A 15,730-nucleotide genomic window follows, 5' to 3' on the forward strand; every position below is an offset into this window, starting at 1 on the left:
ACACATGTAATTAGCAAGATCATTGAGACACACATTTACCTTCACAAATCAGCAGGACTTATAGGGTAACGTTTGGCTAAACAAAATGACAATCTGAAGGCAATAATTAACCAAACAAAGTTCAATATCATGAGATGCGCACATGTACACAATCAAATTCTGTGTCTATCGACGGCATTTTTCAAGTGTCCATAGGCTTAACTTTGGCAACTCTTCTCCACTAGTATATTGGGTACGTGTGACTCGGTCAATAGGTCTTATAAGCTTATAACGTTAGGCTATGGCTAATAGCTACAAATGAAGGTAGGGAATCAAAAGTGAGAGAAAACAAACCAATTTATTTTTCAATATGCGTCTCCTTCTTCCTTTTGTTTCACTTCCACTTGCCTTGCCCAACATATTCGTTACTTTGTCCTCTTTTTCACATCACATGTCATACTCTTTTACTCTTTATTCAACTTTTTCCTTCTCCCTTTTTTTTTTTTCACAAATATCTTCTTATACGCACACAAGGGAGAAGAACTTTTGTAGTGATACACAGGTTCGTTTTCTCTCAGTTTTCGGTAGGTACTAGTGTATATGCTCAAAAGTTGGTAGTTGATGTAGGAGTTTAGAATTGATACGAATGGGGGCTTTTGTGTGCCTGGGCACACTCCATCCGATTTTTATTAAGCTCAAACATGGGACACTAGGGTATAATATGATGTTATGGGTAGGCTTGAAAGGCTCAAACGTTCCAAAAATCGCCTAAATCATCCTTAAGTCACACAATACCCGTATTTCGCCTCGAAGAGTGCCAAACCAAGTTCTAAACTACTTTCAATTTACCAATCAACAAACACAGACAGATCATGTTTTCGGGTATTCAAACAGAACAAATCACACATCTCATTCTCATTCAGGCTCAAAGGGCTAACAATTGACAAATTATTCAAGGAAAGACAGGCCCAACATAAATCAAAGACTTCCTGAATCATTTTTTGTGTTAGTGAACATGTAACTCAACAACAAGTAATCAACATGCAGGTTTTGGAGTCCATTCAGACATTTCAAATCAAAAATCACACGAACACTCTCTTAGCATCGGATGTATCAACAATCATAGCAATCGTGAGTTAATGTGTAAACGGTTAAGTAAAGATAGCATGCATTTAGATTCGTAATCAAGGAACAACATGTGTTTCGGGTCAACTCTCATCATTGTTTGGTTATTGACTTAATTCCACAATTCTAAAAAAAAATTTAAAAAACTAAAATGGACATAAAGACTAAATTAAACTACTAAAGCATCAAATCAAATAAAACACTAAGCAGCAACTCAAATCAAATCAAATCACCCCCCAAACTTAAAATATGCATTGTCCTCAATGTATAAACTAGAGAGAACGGGACAATCATACCTCCCACGACGAGCGTCAGTGCTCGCCGCCATCATCATCATCTTCGTCCATGTGCTGGGGTGGTGCCTGTGGAGGAGGTCCTGGATACTGCGGTGGCCATGCAGGTGGCTGGGGGAACATGGGATCCTCTGGACCTATGGGTGGGAACCGCTGAGCCAGCACGGAGGTGAAGTCCATCATGTACCCCATGAAGTGGTCGGTGCGGTACTGAAGCGAATCCAGCACCTGGCGCTGCTCGACGAGTAACTGCCTCTGATCCTGCATCTCATTTTCTAGTCGCCTCAATCTGTCTCCCCTTCGCTCTCTGGCTGCTGCAGGTGGTGGTGGTGGTGGTGGGAGCTGTGGATGTGGGAGATCCACCTCAGCTGGATACTCGTGTGGAACATAGGATGCGGCTCCAAAGAAAGCAACAATGGGGGCCTTAGGCTTGAGAACTGGTTCATCAGGGGCCCATGAGACGCCGGCCTGGCGGCATAGCTCGGTAACAGTGTGAGGACAAGGAAGAGCAACCGTGGTTAACCCTGCGCCGGCTCTCATAATCGAGCCATAAATGATTTTCCCCACGTCAATTGATTTGCCCAACAAGATGGCATACACCAATGCGGCCTTGTCCTTGGTGACATCGTAGTAGTGAGAAGACGGGAGAATTCGGGCCAGTACAAAAGATGTCCAGGCGCTAGCGTTAGGGTCCATGTCGGATTTCTTTAAAGATGTAGGCCCGCTCGAACTCATTTTCCAGACAGTGCCGGCCTCACAAATGGTCCGGATGACCTCGGTGTAGTTAACTCCTGCTTCGAGGAATTCACTGTATTCATCCTGATCGAAGCTGGGCATCTGATATAGCATGTTGATCGTCTGAGAATCGAACGACACCAACTTCCCTCGGACCAATACTTTAAATTCGTCATGCCGAATCCAGAGGTTAGCGTAAAATTCTCGCACAATCGAGATGACGGCGTCCGATGGATGTTGAGCGAATTCAACCCATTGTCTTCGTTCCAGTTCGTTTATGATCACACCACGTGCAATGGACAAATTGAACCCCCGTTCCGGTATTATGGGCCGTGTCATAGTACTATCATATATCTGCTGGGCCTCTTCGTTCCAAAATCTATGAGAATCGAAGTTTGAAGAGGAAGAGGCACCCTTCTTGGATTTCTTTTTCGGTGCCATCAACTCAGTAATCAAATATCCACACTAACACCAACTAAATTTAACACAAAGCCAAATCGAAGCTAATCAGACCCCAAACTTGAACAATATGATTCCACCACACCAATTATTCCAATAAGCAATGCAACGGACAACCCAATTACAGAATAATTCAGTTTAGAACACCCACTGCACAATCTCACAAATTCCCCATATCGATTGACACCAATTTTAACACTTAAGATGGATTGAGCAAAATTTTGATAAAATCCCTTACGTGAACCAGGAGATGGCCAGAAGTAGGAGACATGGTCGGAGTCACGGCGGGGAGGCGAGGCAGTGGTCGGCTTTCTGATGGAGGCGGCGGCGGCGTGGTGTCTCGGCTGAGGGTTGGCGGCTGTGTAAATCTGAAAATGGTTTCGCGAATCGGCCCCTTTTTTTTTTAAAAAACTGAGTCGCGCGCATATGGGCATCTTGAAGTGGCGCATATGCGCGCCTGCTACTGGTCTGCATGCTGGAGTGTGGCGCATATGCGCGCCCGGAGTGGCGCATATGCGCCGAGCCCTCTGCCATTATCGCGCATGTGCGCGGAAATACGTCGCGCATGTGCGCGGAGCACACTGTCCATAAGCTTCTCGAAATTTTTTTTTTTTTTGACAATAAAATTACCTGCAAAAAATAAACGATTCAAATTAATACTTGAATAGAGACAGTTAAAATTAATAAACTAAGGGAACGAAATAAAATAATAAAACAAAAGGAATGCAAAAATAAATAAATAAATGTGGGTTGCCTCCCACACAACGCTTGGTTTAACGTCATCAGCCTGACTTTCTCCTGTCTACTTTGGTTCTCCCAGTGGGATGTTGTCCATGTGTCGCACTTCATTTCCAAAGTAATGCTTGACCCTTTGACCATTGACTTTAAATGTCTGATCATTGTTGCACTTTAATTCAATTGCACCATGTGGATACACTGTTTCCACTGTGAATGGTCCAGACCATCGTGATTTTAACTTACCAGGAAACAATCTCAGTCGAGAATTGAACAATAACACCTGTTGTCCTGGTTCGAAGTCTCGTCGAAGAATCTGCTTGTCGTGCCATCTCTTGGTTTTCTCCTTGTATATCTTTGCATTCTCGTATGCATCATTCCTGAATTCCTCCATCTCGTTCAACTGCAACAATCGTTGCTCACCAGATGCTCCCATATCAAAATTAAGCTTTTTCACAGCCCAAAAAGCCTTGAACTCTAGTTCCAAAGGTAGATGGCAAGCTTTCCCAAAGACCAACCTGTACGGTGACATCCCTATAGGTGTCTTGTATGCAGTCCTGTATGCCCACAGAGCATCATCTAGCTTAATTGCCCAATCCTTCCGATTTGTCTTCACTGTTTTTTCTAAAATTTGCTTGATCTCCCGGTTGGATATTTCTGCTTGCCCATTAGCTTGCGGGTGGTATGCCAGTGTCACCCTGTGCTTCACATCATACTTAGCCAACAGTGAGTTAAAAATTTTGTTACAGAAATGCGTACCTTCATCACTGATTATGGCTCTAGGTGTTCCAAATCTTGTGAAGATGTTCCTGTGGACAAACTTAACAACAACTCGAGCATCATTAGTACCGGTGGCGATTGCTTCCACCATTTGGACACATAATCAACAGCAAGTAAAATGTAAGATTGACCAAATGAGGATGGGAAAGGACCCATAAAGTCAATACCCCAGACATCAAAAAGTTCCACCTCCAAAATGTTTGTTAGTGGTAACTCGTGACGTCTAGAAATATTGCCAACTCTTTGGCATTTATCACATGACTTGACTAAAGTATAACTGTCTTTAAATAGATTAGGCCAATAGAAACCTGACTGTAATACCTTAGCTGCCGTTCTAGATACTCCAAAGTGTCCACCGTAGGGTGAGGAATGACACTGCTCAAGAATCGCACCTGCTTCTTTCTCTGCTACACATCGTCGAATTATCTGATCAGCGCATCTCTTGAACAAGAAAGGATCATCCCACAGATAGAACTTGGCATCATGAAGAAATTTCTTCTTTTGGTGATAAGTTAAATCCGATGGTAGCTCTCCTGCAGCAAGAAAATTGGCTATATCTGCAAACCAGGGATGTGTAACAGATACCTTGAAGAGTTGTTTGTCTGGGAACGACTCATTGATCACTCCACCGTCAGTTCTTTCTTCCAGCTCCAGGCGTGACAAGTGATCTGCTACCTGATTTTCACAACCTTTCTTGTCTTTGACCTCAAAGTCGAATTCTTGAAGTAGGAGTATCCATTGTATCAACCTGGGCTTTGCATCCTTTTTGGCAAACAAGTAACGAAGAGCTGCATGATCAGTAAAAACAGTTACCTTGGTGCCAATGAGATATGTTCTGAACTTATCGAATGCAAACACCACGGCTAGCATCTCTTTCTCAGTAGTTGTGTAATTCTGTTGGGCTGCATTAAGTGTACGACTTGCATAGTAGATAGCCTTGAACATTTTATCTCGCCTTTGTCCCAATGCTGCTCCCACAGCATAGTCGCTGGCATCGCACATGAGCTCAAAGGGCTCCTTCCAGTCAGGCACTATCATGATGGGTGAAAAAATCAGTGCTGCCTTGATCCTGTTAAACGCCTGCAAGCAATCATCGTCAAAAATAAATGTAGAATCTTTCTCTAACAAATTACATAAAGGTCTAGTAATTTTAGAGAAATCTTTAATATAACGACGATAGAACCCGGCATGTCCCAAGAAACTTCTGATCCCTTTCACATTCTTCGGCGGTGGGAGATTTTTAATTGCCACAACCTTGGCTCTGTCCACTTCTATTCCTTTAGCCGAAATCTTATGCCCAAGCACAATACCTTCTGGGACCATGAAGTGACATTTTTCCCAATTCAGCACTAAATTCTTCTCTCGACATCTCTGCAAAACAAGCGTCAAATTCTGCAAACAATGATCAAATGATGAACCAAAGACAGATATATCATCCATGAAAACCTCCATTATTTCCTCGACCATGTCAGAAAATATGGCCATCATACACATCTGAAAAGTAGCAGGTGCATTGCAAAGACCAAATGGCATTCTCCTGAAAGCGAATGTACCGTAGGGACAAGTGAAGGTAGTCTTCTCTTGATCCTCTGGTGCTATGACAATTTGATTGTAACCTGAATAACCATCTAGAAAGCAATAATAATGATAACCACCTACTCTATCAAGCATCTGGTCAATAAAGGGAAGAGGGAAGTGATCTTTCCTAGTCGCATCATTCAATTTCCTGTAGTCTATACACACTCGCCAACCAGTCACTGGACGAGTTGAAATTAATTCATTATTCTCATTTCTCACCACAGTTATACCTCCCTTCTTAGGCACTACTTGTACTGGTGAAACCCAAGAACTGTCAGATATAGCATAAATAACACCAGCATTTAACAATTTTAATACCTCAGCTCTCACAACCTCCTTCATAGCTGGATTAAGCCTCCTCTGATGATCAACATAGGGGGAATAAGCATCCTGCATCAAGATTTTATGCATACAAACAGTAGGGCTAATCCCCTTTATATCAGAAATTGTCCATCCCAAAGCAGATTTAAATTCTCGCAACACCCTCAACAACCTATCTTTTTCATCAATAGTAAGAGCAGAAGATATAATTACCGGATAAGATGAACTCTCATCTAGGAATGCATAGCACAAGTGACTCGGTAAGTCCTTCAATTCAGGGGACGCTTTTGGTACCTCTTTGCTTGCGTCTTCAAGTAACTCTTCATGCTGAGCATCAATCTTTACTTTAGGCAATGTATTGAGAGCAAGTAACTCCTCTCGCACATTCCAGTCCTCTTCATCCACTGTAGAAGCTGATTCCAACAAGCATCTCTCTAAAGAGTCTTTCGTCATCCTACCTGCACCAACATGAGATACACATGAATCAATTATATCAATACTATTGCAAGTACTTACCTCATTTGGTCCTTTGATGGTGTTGTAGATGTTGAATATGACTTCCTCTCCACCTACTCTCAATGTGAGCTCGCCCTTGTGCACATCAATCAAAGCTTTTCCGGTGGCCAAGAATGGCCTTCCAAAGATAAGTGGTGTCTCCCGGTCTTCTTCCATGTCTAAAATGACAAAATCAGCAGGGAATATGAACTTGTCTACCTTTACCAGCACATCCTCCACTATCCCTCGTGGATATGTAAGTGATCTGTCCGCTAGCTGCAGAGTAATAGTGCTAGGTTTCACCTCGCCAAGCTCCAAGGTCCTGTAAATAGAAAAAGGCATTAAATTAATACTGGCACCTAAATCACACAAAGCTCTATTTACTCTAGAACCACCAATAACACAAGGAATAGTAAAACTCCCTGGATCTTTGAGTTTTTGCGGTAGTTTCCTTTGGAGTATGGCACTGCACTCTTCGGTTAGCTTCACGGTTTCAAATTCTTGAAGTTTCCTCTTCTTGGACATCACATCCTTGATGAACTTAGCATAATTGGGCATTTGCTCCAATGCATCGGCAAATGGGATGTTGATGTGTATTTTCTTAAAGATTTCCAAGAACTTCGCAAACTGATCATCCAGCCCTTTCTTCTTGAGCCTCTGTGGATATGGAAGATTCACCATTGGCAGAGGTTGCTGTTCAAGCACTTTCTTGGGTTCCTCCACTTTCTCTTCTCTAACACTTACACCCTTTCCATCATCTTCCTCAACAAGAGTCTCTAGACTTTCTTCAGCCGGCTCTGGAATTCCAATTTCCTTGCCACTCCTCAATGTGACAGCTTTGCATTGCTCTCTAGGATTCACCTCCGTATTGCTGGGAAACTGTCCTCTGTTCTGATCTTTTAAAGCATTGGCTAGTTGCCCAATCTGTGTTTCCAATGATTTCATCGTCGCACCCATATTTCCCATGTGTGTTTCCATGTTATCCAGACGAGACTCGGTTCTAGCCATTCTTTTCCCAGACTCGGTCACAAACGTCCCAACCAAATCCTCAAAAGATGGCTTTCCTTCACCCTGTTGTGTGTTGAACCCCGGTGGTGGAGTCAACACATTCTTGTTGTTTGCATAGGAGAAATTCTCGTGATTCCTCAAACCTGGATGATATGTATTAGGGGGAGGATTACCTCGATAACCTCCATAGCCACGATTGTTATTGATATACTGAGCTTCCTCCACAACTGGCTCTTCCTCAGCAGTCACCAATGCTACATCAGACGTAGATTGGCCTGGCTTGTTCATCGCTGCAATCTGTGCTGTCAGTGCCGAAACTTGTGCAGTAAGTGATGTGATCGGGTCTACGGCATACAACCCAGCAGGTTTCCTTGATCCAGATCTCTCACTCGGCCACTGATAACTGTTAATGGTCATCTGTTCAAGCAGTTCATAAGCCTCATCAGGTGTTTTAGAAAAAATAGTAACTCTGGCGGCTGCATCCACGTTCCCTCTAGTTGGCCCATCCAAACCATTGTAAAATAACTCGATTTGTACCCAATCTGCATATCCATGATTCGGACACTTCCTGAGTAATTCTTTGTACCGCTCCCAAGCTTCATATAACACTTCGAGTTCCCTCTGCCTGAAATTGGTGATCTCTATTTTCAGCTGGGCAGACTTGGCAGAAGGAAAGTACTTTGACAGGAATTTTGTAACCAAATCCGCCCATGTAGTAATACTTCCCAAAGGTAGAGATTGGAGCCAACTCCTTGCTTGATCCCTAAGAGAAAACGGAAACAAGCGCAATCGAATAATTTCATCAGAAACACCGTTAATTTTTACCGTGTCCGTGATCTCTAGAAAAGTTCTGAGGTGAAGATGAGGATCTGCAGTGACTGCTCCTCCAAATTGGTTCTGTTGAACCATGTTAATGAGTGCAGGCTTTAGCTCGAAGTTGTTAGCAGCTATGGTTCCGCGAGCTATTCCAGAGTAGTGAGCGTTAATGACAGGACGAAAATGTTCTCGGATTGGCACCTCTCTCGGGAGTTCATTTTGATTTTCTCTGTTTTCAGCCATTGCTTTAATTTCCTCTCTCCTTGCCTTCCTTAATCTCCTGGCAGTTCTTTCGATTTCCGGATCAAAAATCAGCAAGTCGGGATTTTGATATTTTCGCATGCACTGCAAAACAGAGAAGATTATATATTAACAAGATAAATAAATAACATAAACTCTAAATTAAAGTCAAGACTAATTAGTAACGATATTAATATGCAATTAAATAGTTTACTCCCCGGCAACGGCGCCAAAAACTTGTTGCATATTTTCACTATCGCAAGTATACGATGTCAAGTTTAAGTGCTGGTTTGAGTACAGATATCGATCCCACGAAGAGTAATTATTTAAAATTAAATATTAAGTACCATAATTGACATAGCTTACTTTATTTAGACAAATCGAATAATTGGTTTATAATCAAATCAAATCAAATAACAAATGTTGTAATTCTGGCACGCAATAGAAATTCACTGAGTAAATAAATCTAGAGATATGATTTCGTCTGGTTTCCCCTATGCTAAATTAAAATCAACTAACATGTTATTAAATTGCATCGTGTTTACTAACCAAGAACTCGCAATTTTCCTATTCCCTTTTTCAAGTGTTAAATAGAATTGTATTACTTATTACCGATTTTAATATGTCTATTCAAAATCAAGTAACACGTAATAAATGCATCCAAAGTTCTCTTATGGAATCGTCAGAATTATACGCCTTTTGCACGTTATAAATATCTAACGATGCGATTTTCCCTGTCCTAATTTCGATCACCTCTTTCGAGTGTTAGATCTCAATTAGTAGTTTAGTCGAATTATGGCCAGTAATTCAACAGCGTTAATAACAAAAAAGCACAATTAAACACGATGAATTAATTAGATGAAAAGTCAAAGCGTAAATAACATAGGTTCAGCCAAGACTACATCAATCTCTAGAATATAAAATTAGTTCATACTCGAATTTAAATCAATACAAAACCTGTTTGTAATCATTAAAAACGTAAAAGTAAGAAACCGAGTTAAGAACGTGTTGACGAGAGATGGAAGTGCGTTTCCGTGTCCGGATTCAACGTCTTCTATCTCTGTTCTTCGTGTTCCGTGTTCCGTGCTCTGACTTTTTTTCTCTCCTTTTCTCGAGTGATATGACGGCCGCCCTAGAATATTTTCGACCCCCTTTTTAAAGTCCACGAGAACCCTATTTGAGTTTGATTGTCGCGCCGCGCGCAGACTCGCGCATATGCGCGAGTCTCACTGTGCGTTGCCTTCTTCTTGCGCGCATATGCGCGACTTGAGTGGCGCATATGCACCGAGCTCTCTGTTCTCGCCTCTTGTCTCTCGCGCATATGCACGCCATGAGTGGCGCATATGCGCGGGCTCACTGTATTTCACCTCGCTTGGGGGCATTTCTCGCGCATATGCGCGATCTTACTCGCGCATATGCGCGAGCCTCACTGTATTCTGAGTTTTGTTGCTCACGCTTCTTTTCCTAGACGCCATTTTAGCTCGTTTTCATGCACATGTTGTAGCCGCATCTAGATTCCTGCAATCACACCAAAAAAACAACAAAAGCGCGTAATTTCGCCCAAAAAGACTAACAATCTATATGAAGTATAAGAATAATTTAAGTGCATAAAATGCACTTATCAATAATTTTGTTCTCTATAATCCTTATTGACAAAATATTATTGCACAAAATAGAAAAATAGTTATAAATGATACCGTGTGATACACTATTCAACCATGATGGATTATAGCGAACATACGATGTAAAGATGAACGAAGAATGTCAAAGGATGTCGAAGTTTTTTCCGACGAAATCCCTCCGACTATCAAATCAGATGTAGTGAAAGTATGCGAGGAAATGCTAAAATATTAATGAATGAAAATTAATGTCATCCCTTTATCTATGTTATATTTGATGTATTTGTAAGTGTAAAAAAGATTTATGTTTTTGAAGTTCATGACTCTTCGGTGTTCAAATTTCAAAGTATTGCCTCGTATTTAAATTGTTTTTTTTTAAAATAATAATTTGAAATATTAATAATGATATTTAAAAGTGTAATTGTTTGAAGTGATTTGATCTTCAATCTGGCTTATAAGTTACATGTTATTTCTAAATTTTGTCTAAAGAAAAATATAATTTTCTAAGAAAATCCAATTGCTATCGATCAAACGATCCAATCCAATATTTTTGAAGCTGAGTAAGCATGACATCTTCTCTGACTTAATTTGTGTTGCCTATATCTGAGACAAAGTAAATAGTCATGGTACTTTCTACAAAGAATTTCTTTATGAAACTTGATTTCAAAGCATCCTCTATACATATATTTATACATACATGAATGTATAGGCATGGGGACTATTTGGCATTTACACCACCAATTAAAATACGATCGAGTTTGGAACAATTTCAACCTAGGAACTGCAAAAGGCCAAGTATCTGTCATATATTCANTAAGTGTACACACGCAAATATTATTAATAAGAGCATTGATATTCTCTCTCGAATGAGTATGTCGTACAAAGTTTGTCTAATACGATTTACTTGATTAGAGCTGTTTTCAGACTACTGGATTAGTCTAGAGGTTTACCTGAGTACTGAACGATAACGATTACAATTCTATCAACATAAAAATACAAAATAATGGCAACCATATCAAATGTCCCCACTCGTAGCTCAACATCTGATGTTTGATAAGTGTCATTATCTCATATTCCTATTTATGGATAATTTTCAATTTACAGACACTTAAGTAGTATCTGTAAAACACACACTTTTGGTAGCTATGAGCTATTTTCTTTAAATTTAGGAGTAATGTGCATAATAGAGCAAAGTTTGAGGTTGCAAATGAGATTTTATAAAATTTGATTTCCCAAAATTCATTATTGAGTAAGTTACATACATATTATCATTATGACTACTACTCTAAAGTTTATTGCAATGTATGAACCTTCTTGTGTTATTTTAGCGTTAGTTTTATACTATAAAATTATGCTTAGATTGATGAATTCAAAATAATCGATTTCAAATTCTTTAAATATAGCTTAGATGGAAAAATTGAAATGAATTTCAAATTCACTTCATATCAAGTTTTGTAAATACACGCAAGATGAATATTTGAAATTCATGATAAAAATCAATACTAAAATCAAATCACCCATTTCAAATCAACTTCGTCAATTCAAACACGACCTTTTAAGTATTTTGTTATATAAATATTTGTATGACAATACAACCCAAATTCTCGTCATTTCCCAAAGATACAACTATTTTGAAATATGTGAGGATGGATTGTTGCATCATAATGACGCATGCTGACCTCAGAAGCCATTAATTAAAGGAAAATGAAAACATTTATTTATTTATTTTCTTAGCTTTGTTATACAGTACAAGTCTACAAGACAACTTCCAAATAGCCATCATAGTTGAAAAAAGTTGGAAAGAGTAATCCCATTTATATATAAATATAAAAAATCTTAAATGTGTTCTCACAACCCAACAACAAAAGCCCATTGTGTCATTGGGCCCCACAAACCCATATTTCTAATCCCAATAACCCCTTGCACGTGAGAATCTTCCCAACAAAATTATTAAAATCAATTGTATATAATTTTGAGGGTAGGTCTCTTGTGAGACGGTCTCACGAATCTTTATCTGTGAGACAGGTCAATCCTACCGATATTTACAATAAAAAGTAATACTTTTAGATAAAAAATAATAATTTTTCATGGATGACTCAAATAAGATATCTGTCTCACAAAATACGACCCGTGAGACCGTCTCACACAAGTTTTTGCCGAATTTTGAAGCAACATGGAGAGGCCATACATAGATATCATTCATATATTCAATATTTCTTGCCCTTGACATAGTTGTGATGGTAGGTTATAATGGACATTTATCATATTTTTTTTCCGTCTTTGTTTTTCTAGTTTGAGACTGTCATACAAGACTTGTCATATAGGACTTGTTCAGTATGATTTATCTGGTTAGCGCGAATCGTAGATTACTGCGTTGTCCTTTTGGATTTACCAAAAAATAACGGTGATGAGTTGCCAAGATTAAAAAATATATTTACTCTTCAATTCAAATTTAGAAAATAGAACTTGAATTTTAAGAAAATTATGTATATGAGTATTGCAAAAATTATATGAAATAACCATAACCTACAATATATCATCGAAGCGCATTCAAAACTTGACATAGAGCGTATTTTCCTTGAAATAAACGTCGCATAGTGCACCATGAATTGAATCGGTACAAACATTTACTAACATAAAAATTCGAAATCCTACGACATTCAGGCCTGGGGAATTAACTAGGCCAAATCAATCTGGCAAGCTGATTTCATCCAGATCATCCAACGACAGGAAAACCTCATCCAAGCACGAAAGTTCGGTCCCGTCATCGCCGTTGTCGTCGTTCTCGTACACTCGGCACACGACCCATTTGCTGTAATCCTGCAACAAACACAAAATGATGTATGTAACTTATGATTCTACATTAGTTTAAGAAAATAGTGTTAAAATCTTACATTAATCTTGGAGTTTCTCCTCGATCTAGTTTCTCTACTGGTGGAAGCAGAATCAGAGAGCCTATATTCCTCCATGATCCAATTTGTTTTGACCCCTTGAGCCGGTTCCCCAATGTAAAATGCGCAATATTTTTTCATGCCAACTTTAGAGCCACCACTCGTGTATATCGACTCTTCGACGCCGAGTGACTGCCAATGCCCGCTTCCAGTAACTCTTTGCTGTGTTCTTCTACTATAAAAGTACCACTTGTTCCCTTCCCCCATAGCTTTACCTACATGCAGCACAATCCATGTTATGAATAAAGAAAAAGAAAAAAAATCCAAAATTAATATATACTAGTATCGTGACTCACGTCGTTTGTAAAGGGATTTGGATCCTTTACTGTGGCTGAAAACACAGCACCATGTGCTGTGCACTTTTTACACGATATGATCAATTGATCATTTGATGGACCTCACACAGTGTTAGATAAATTTGAAAAATTGTCAGACGAAACGAGATGTGTAAAAAGAGCACATTACCAAGTGTTGTGTTTTCAGCCACAACAGAGGATCCAAATCCGTTTGTATATATATATAAGAACTAAAAAAGTTTTGAATAATTGAAATAGCGGCCAGCGCACGCCGGACATGGAAGTACTCTTTACATAATTTTCGAGACGGTGTCAAAATACAATAGCAAAGTACTTATAAGATCAAAAGGAAGAAGGTGAATTTGTCTACTGTAAATTGAATGCTAGCTGCATGGTTCGAAAAAGAGCGCGCGCGCACACAGCCATATATATATAGATACCATGCACCTAAGTAGTGTCTGTGTTTTTGTAAGTAGAAAATAAGTGTAAATATGCTGAATTAGTTACCATTTAAGTCCCATGGATCATAGGGATAAAGATCAAGATCCGGGATGATATTGGGATGGTAAGGCAAAATCGCCGCCTTTCGTTGAAGGAAATGAACCACAAGCTCTTCATCTGTGGGGTAAAACCGAAATCCCGGCGGCAAGTTGCAGTTGAAGCTGCTATAATCTCCCATCAATCCCACAAAAGAATCAAGAATTATGTATAATCAAGATAAATCTTGATCACTAATTATTCAACTCGATAAACAGACACACACATATACATATATATATGTGTGTGAGCTGAATATTTGAAGATTGAGTATCAATATACATACAAGTGGTGGTATATATAGATGGGGATGATGGATTATTTCATAATAAAAGTGGTATTTATAGTGAGTCGGGGTGTGAGAAAAGAGAGAAAAATGAATGGTCTTGACGTGAAATGGAAGTTGTGTGTGTTTTGATCAAAGATTGAAGCATATGCTTTTGTTTTTATGTGCAATAATATTATAATAATTATATTTGATTGTGTTCTCTTTTTAAAATTGAAGTGTGGTGTGCTGCTTGCTGCCCTTGTTCCCACTCGGGCGGCGCGGGTATAATATTATTAACAAAACGTTGGATACTTTTCAAGTAACGGGAGTGGTACTTGTTGGCATTTTTGGGAAAACTTCATAATATAAATGCTAATGTCCATGTTAGATGTTCGAGTTGATATAATTTTTGTCAAGAATGTTTTTTTTAAATAGATATGGATCAAGATGATCAGTCTCATAAAAATAAATTCATGAGATCGTCATACGAAATACCAATTATATATTTTTCATGAGTCGTGCAAGATTCATTCCACAAATACGAGGACTTGAATTATTAAAGATTGTTATAAGGTACGAAATTCTTGCATCTATGAGTTTGAAATTTGGAGGGTAATAAGATAACTCGGGGACTTATCACGATGAAAGAGAAAGATGTACGCAAATGTATGTATGTATTAATATAATGAGTAGGTCTCTTGTGTAACGGTATCACGAATCTTTATCTGTGAGACGGGTCAACCCTACCGATATTCACAATAAAAAGTAATATTCTTAACATAAAAAGTAATATTTTTTCATAGATGATCCAATTAAGATATCCATATCACAAAATACGATCCGTGAGACTGTCTCACACAAGTTTTTGCCTAATATAATAAATCGTACGAGTATAAATTAGATTGTTATTGGTAAAAAAAATTGGATGTTTATATACACTATTTTTTTACATTAATTAATTTGTTTGTAAAAAATTTAGATGTTACACATAAATTATATTTAAGCTCTTTATAATAATAAAATACCCATAATTTATCATGTATATTGATGATGATTATCATGATGTGAAATAGTATTGATAAGACCTCGTGCCATCCCGGTATGATGTTTATGCATAAATTTGTGGATCATTTCATCTTAGGTGGACCGATCGATGCACTTTAACGAAAATTAAGTTTATCAAATAATTGATTTCTTAGATTCATTTTAGCCCAATTTGTGGTTTGACCTTTCCTTCTTAATGAGGTTGAGGATGATTGACAACATTAAAAATGGTTTCATATATATAATTTTTTTAAAAAAAACTAAGATTTTACGAGAAATTGGTCTTCAATCCTTAGCCGTCGATTTTTTTGTGTTCAGTCCCTGGGTATTTTTTTAATACCACATTTCCAAATGAAGTGTACCACATTTTCACATGAAGTGTACCACATTTTGTATGACATAGTACCACAATTTTGTGGGTAGGGAGTGAACCCAAAGAAATATTTTGATT

At 38.7% G+C, this 15,730-nt stretch overlaps 1 protein-coding gene and 1 non-coding gene across 2 annotated transcripts; one reads left to right on the plus strand and one right to left on the minus strand.

Annotated features, from left to right (window-relative positions):
- The first annotated feature begins 8,055 nt into the window (after window positions 1–8,055).
- On the plus strand, window positions 8,056–8,162 carry LOC140968398 (small nucleolar RNA R71). Its single transcript, XR_012173767.1, has one exon. It is a non-coding gene; the product is annotated as a small nucleolar RNA R71 (small nucleolar RNA).
- A 4,561-nt stretch (window positions 8,163–12,723) lies between these two features.
- LOC140968396 (NAC domain-containing protein 104-like) lies at window positions 12,724–14,309 on the minus strand. The gene is made up of 3 exons (XM_073429331.1): window positions 13,938–14,309; window positions 13,078–13,349; window positions 12,724–13,003 (listed from the first exon to the last, which is right to left on the minus strand). The coding sequence occupies exons 1-3, from the start codon at window positions 14,107–14,109 to the stop codon at window positions 12,872–12,874; spliced, it is 576 nt and encodes a 191-aa protein (XP_073285432.1). The 5' UTR covers window positions 14,110–14,309; the 3' UTR covers window positions 12,724–12,871.
- Between the last annotated feature and the right edge of the window lie 1,421 nt (window positions 14,310–15,730).

The sequence above is a fragment of the Primulina huaijiensis genome, unplaced genomic scaffold (assembly GCF_012295235.1).
Source record: "Primulina huaijiensis isolate GDHJ02 unplaced genomic scaffold, ASM1229523v2 scaffold3623_ERROPOS90743+, whole genome shotgun sequence".
NCBI classification, from domain to species: domain Eukaryota; kingdom Viridiplantae; phylum Streptophyta; class Magnoliopsida; order Lamiales; family Gesneriaceae; genus Primulina; species Primulina huaijiensis.

What these genes read in the sequence shown, in the direction of transcription:
- LOC140968396 (XM_073429331.1), bottom strand. Translation starts at nt 14,109, where the DNA reads ATGGGAGATTATAGCAGCTTCAACTGCAACTTGCCGCCGGGATTTCGG. An exon ending in TGATCCATGGGACTTAAATG is followed by an intron (nt 13,350 to 13,937) that starts GTAACTAATTCA and finishes TGCTGCATGTAG; the next exon opens with GTAAAGCTATGGGGGAAGGG. An exon ending in GGAGAAACTCCAAGATTAAT is followed by an intron (nt 13,004 to 13,077) that starts GTAAGATTTTAA and finishes TGTTTGTTGCAG; the next exon opens with GATTACAGCAAATGGGTCGT.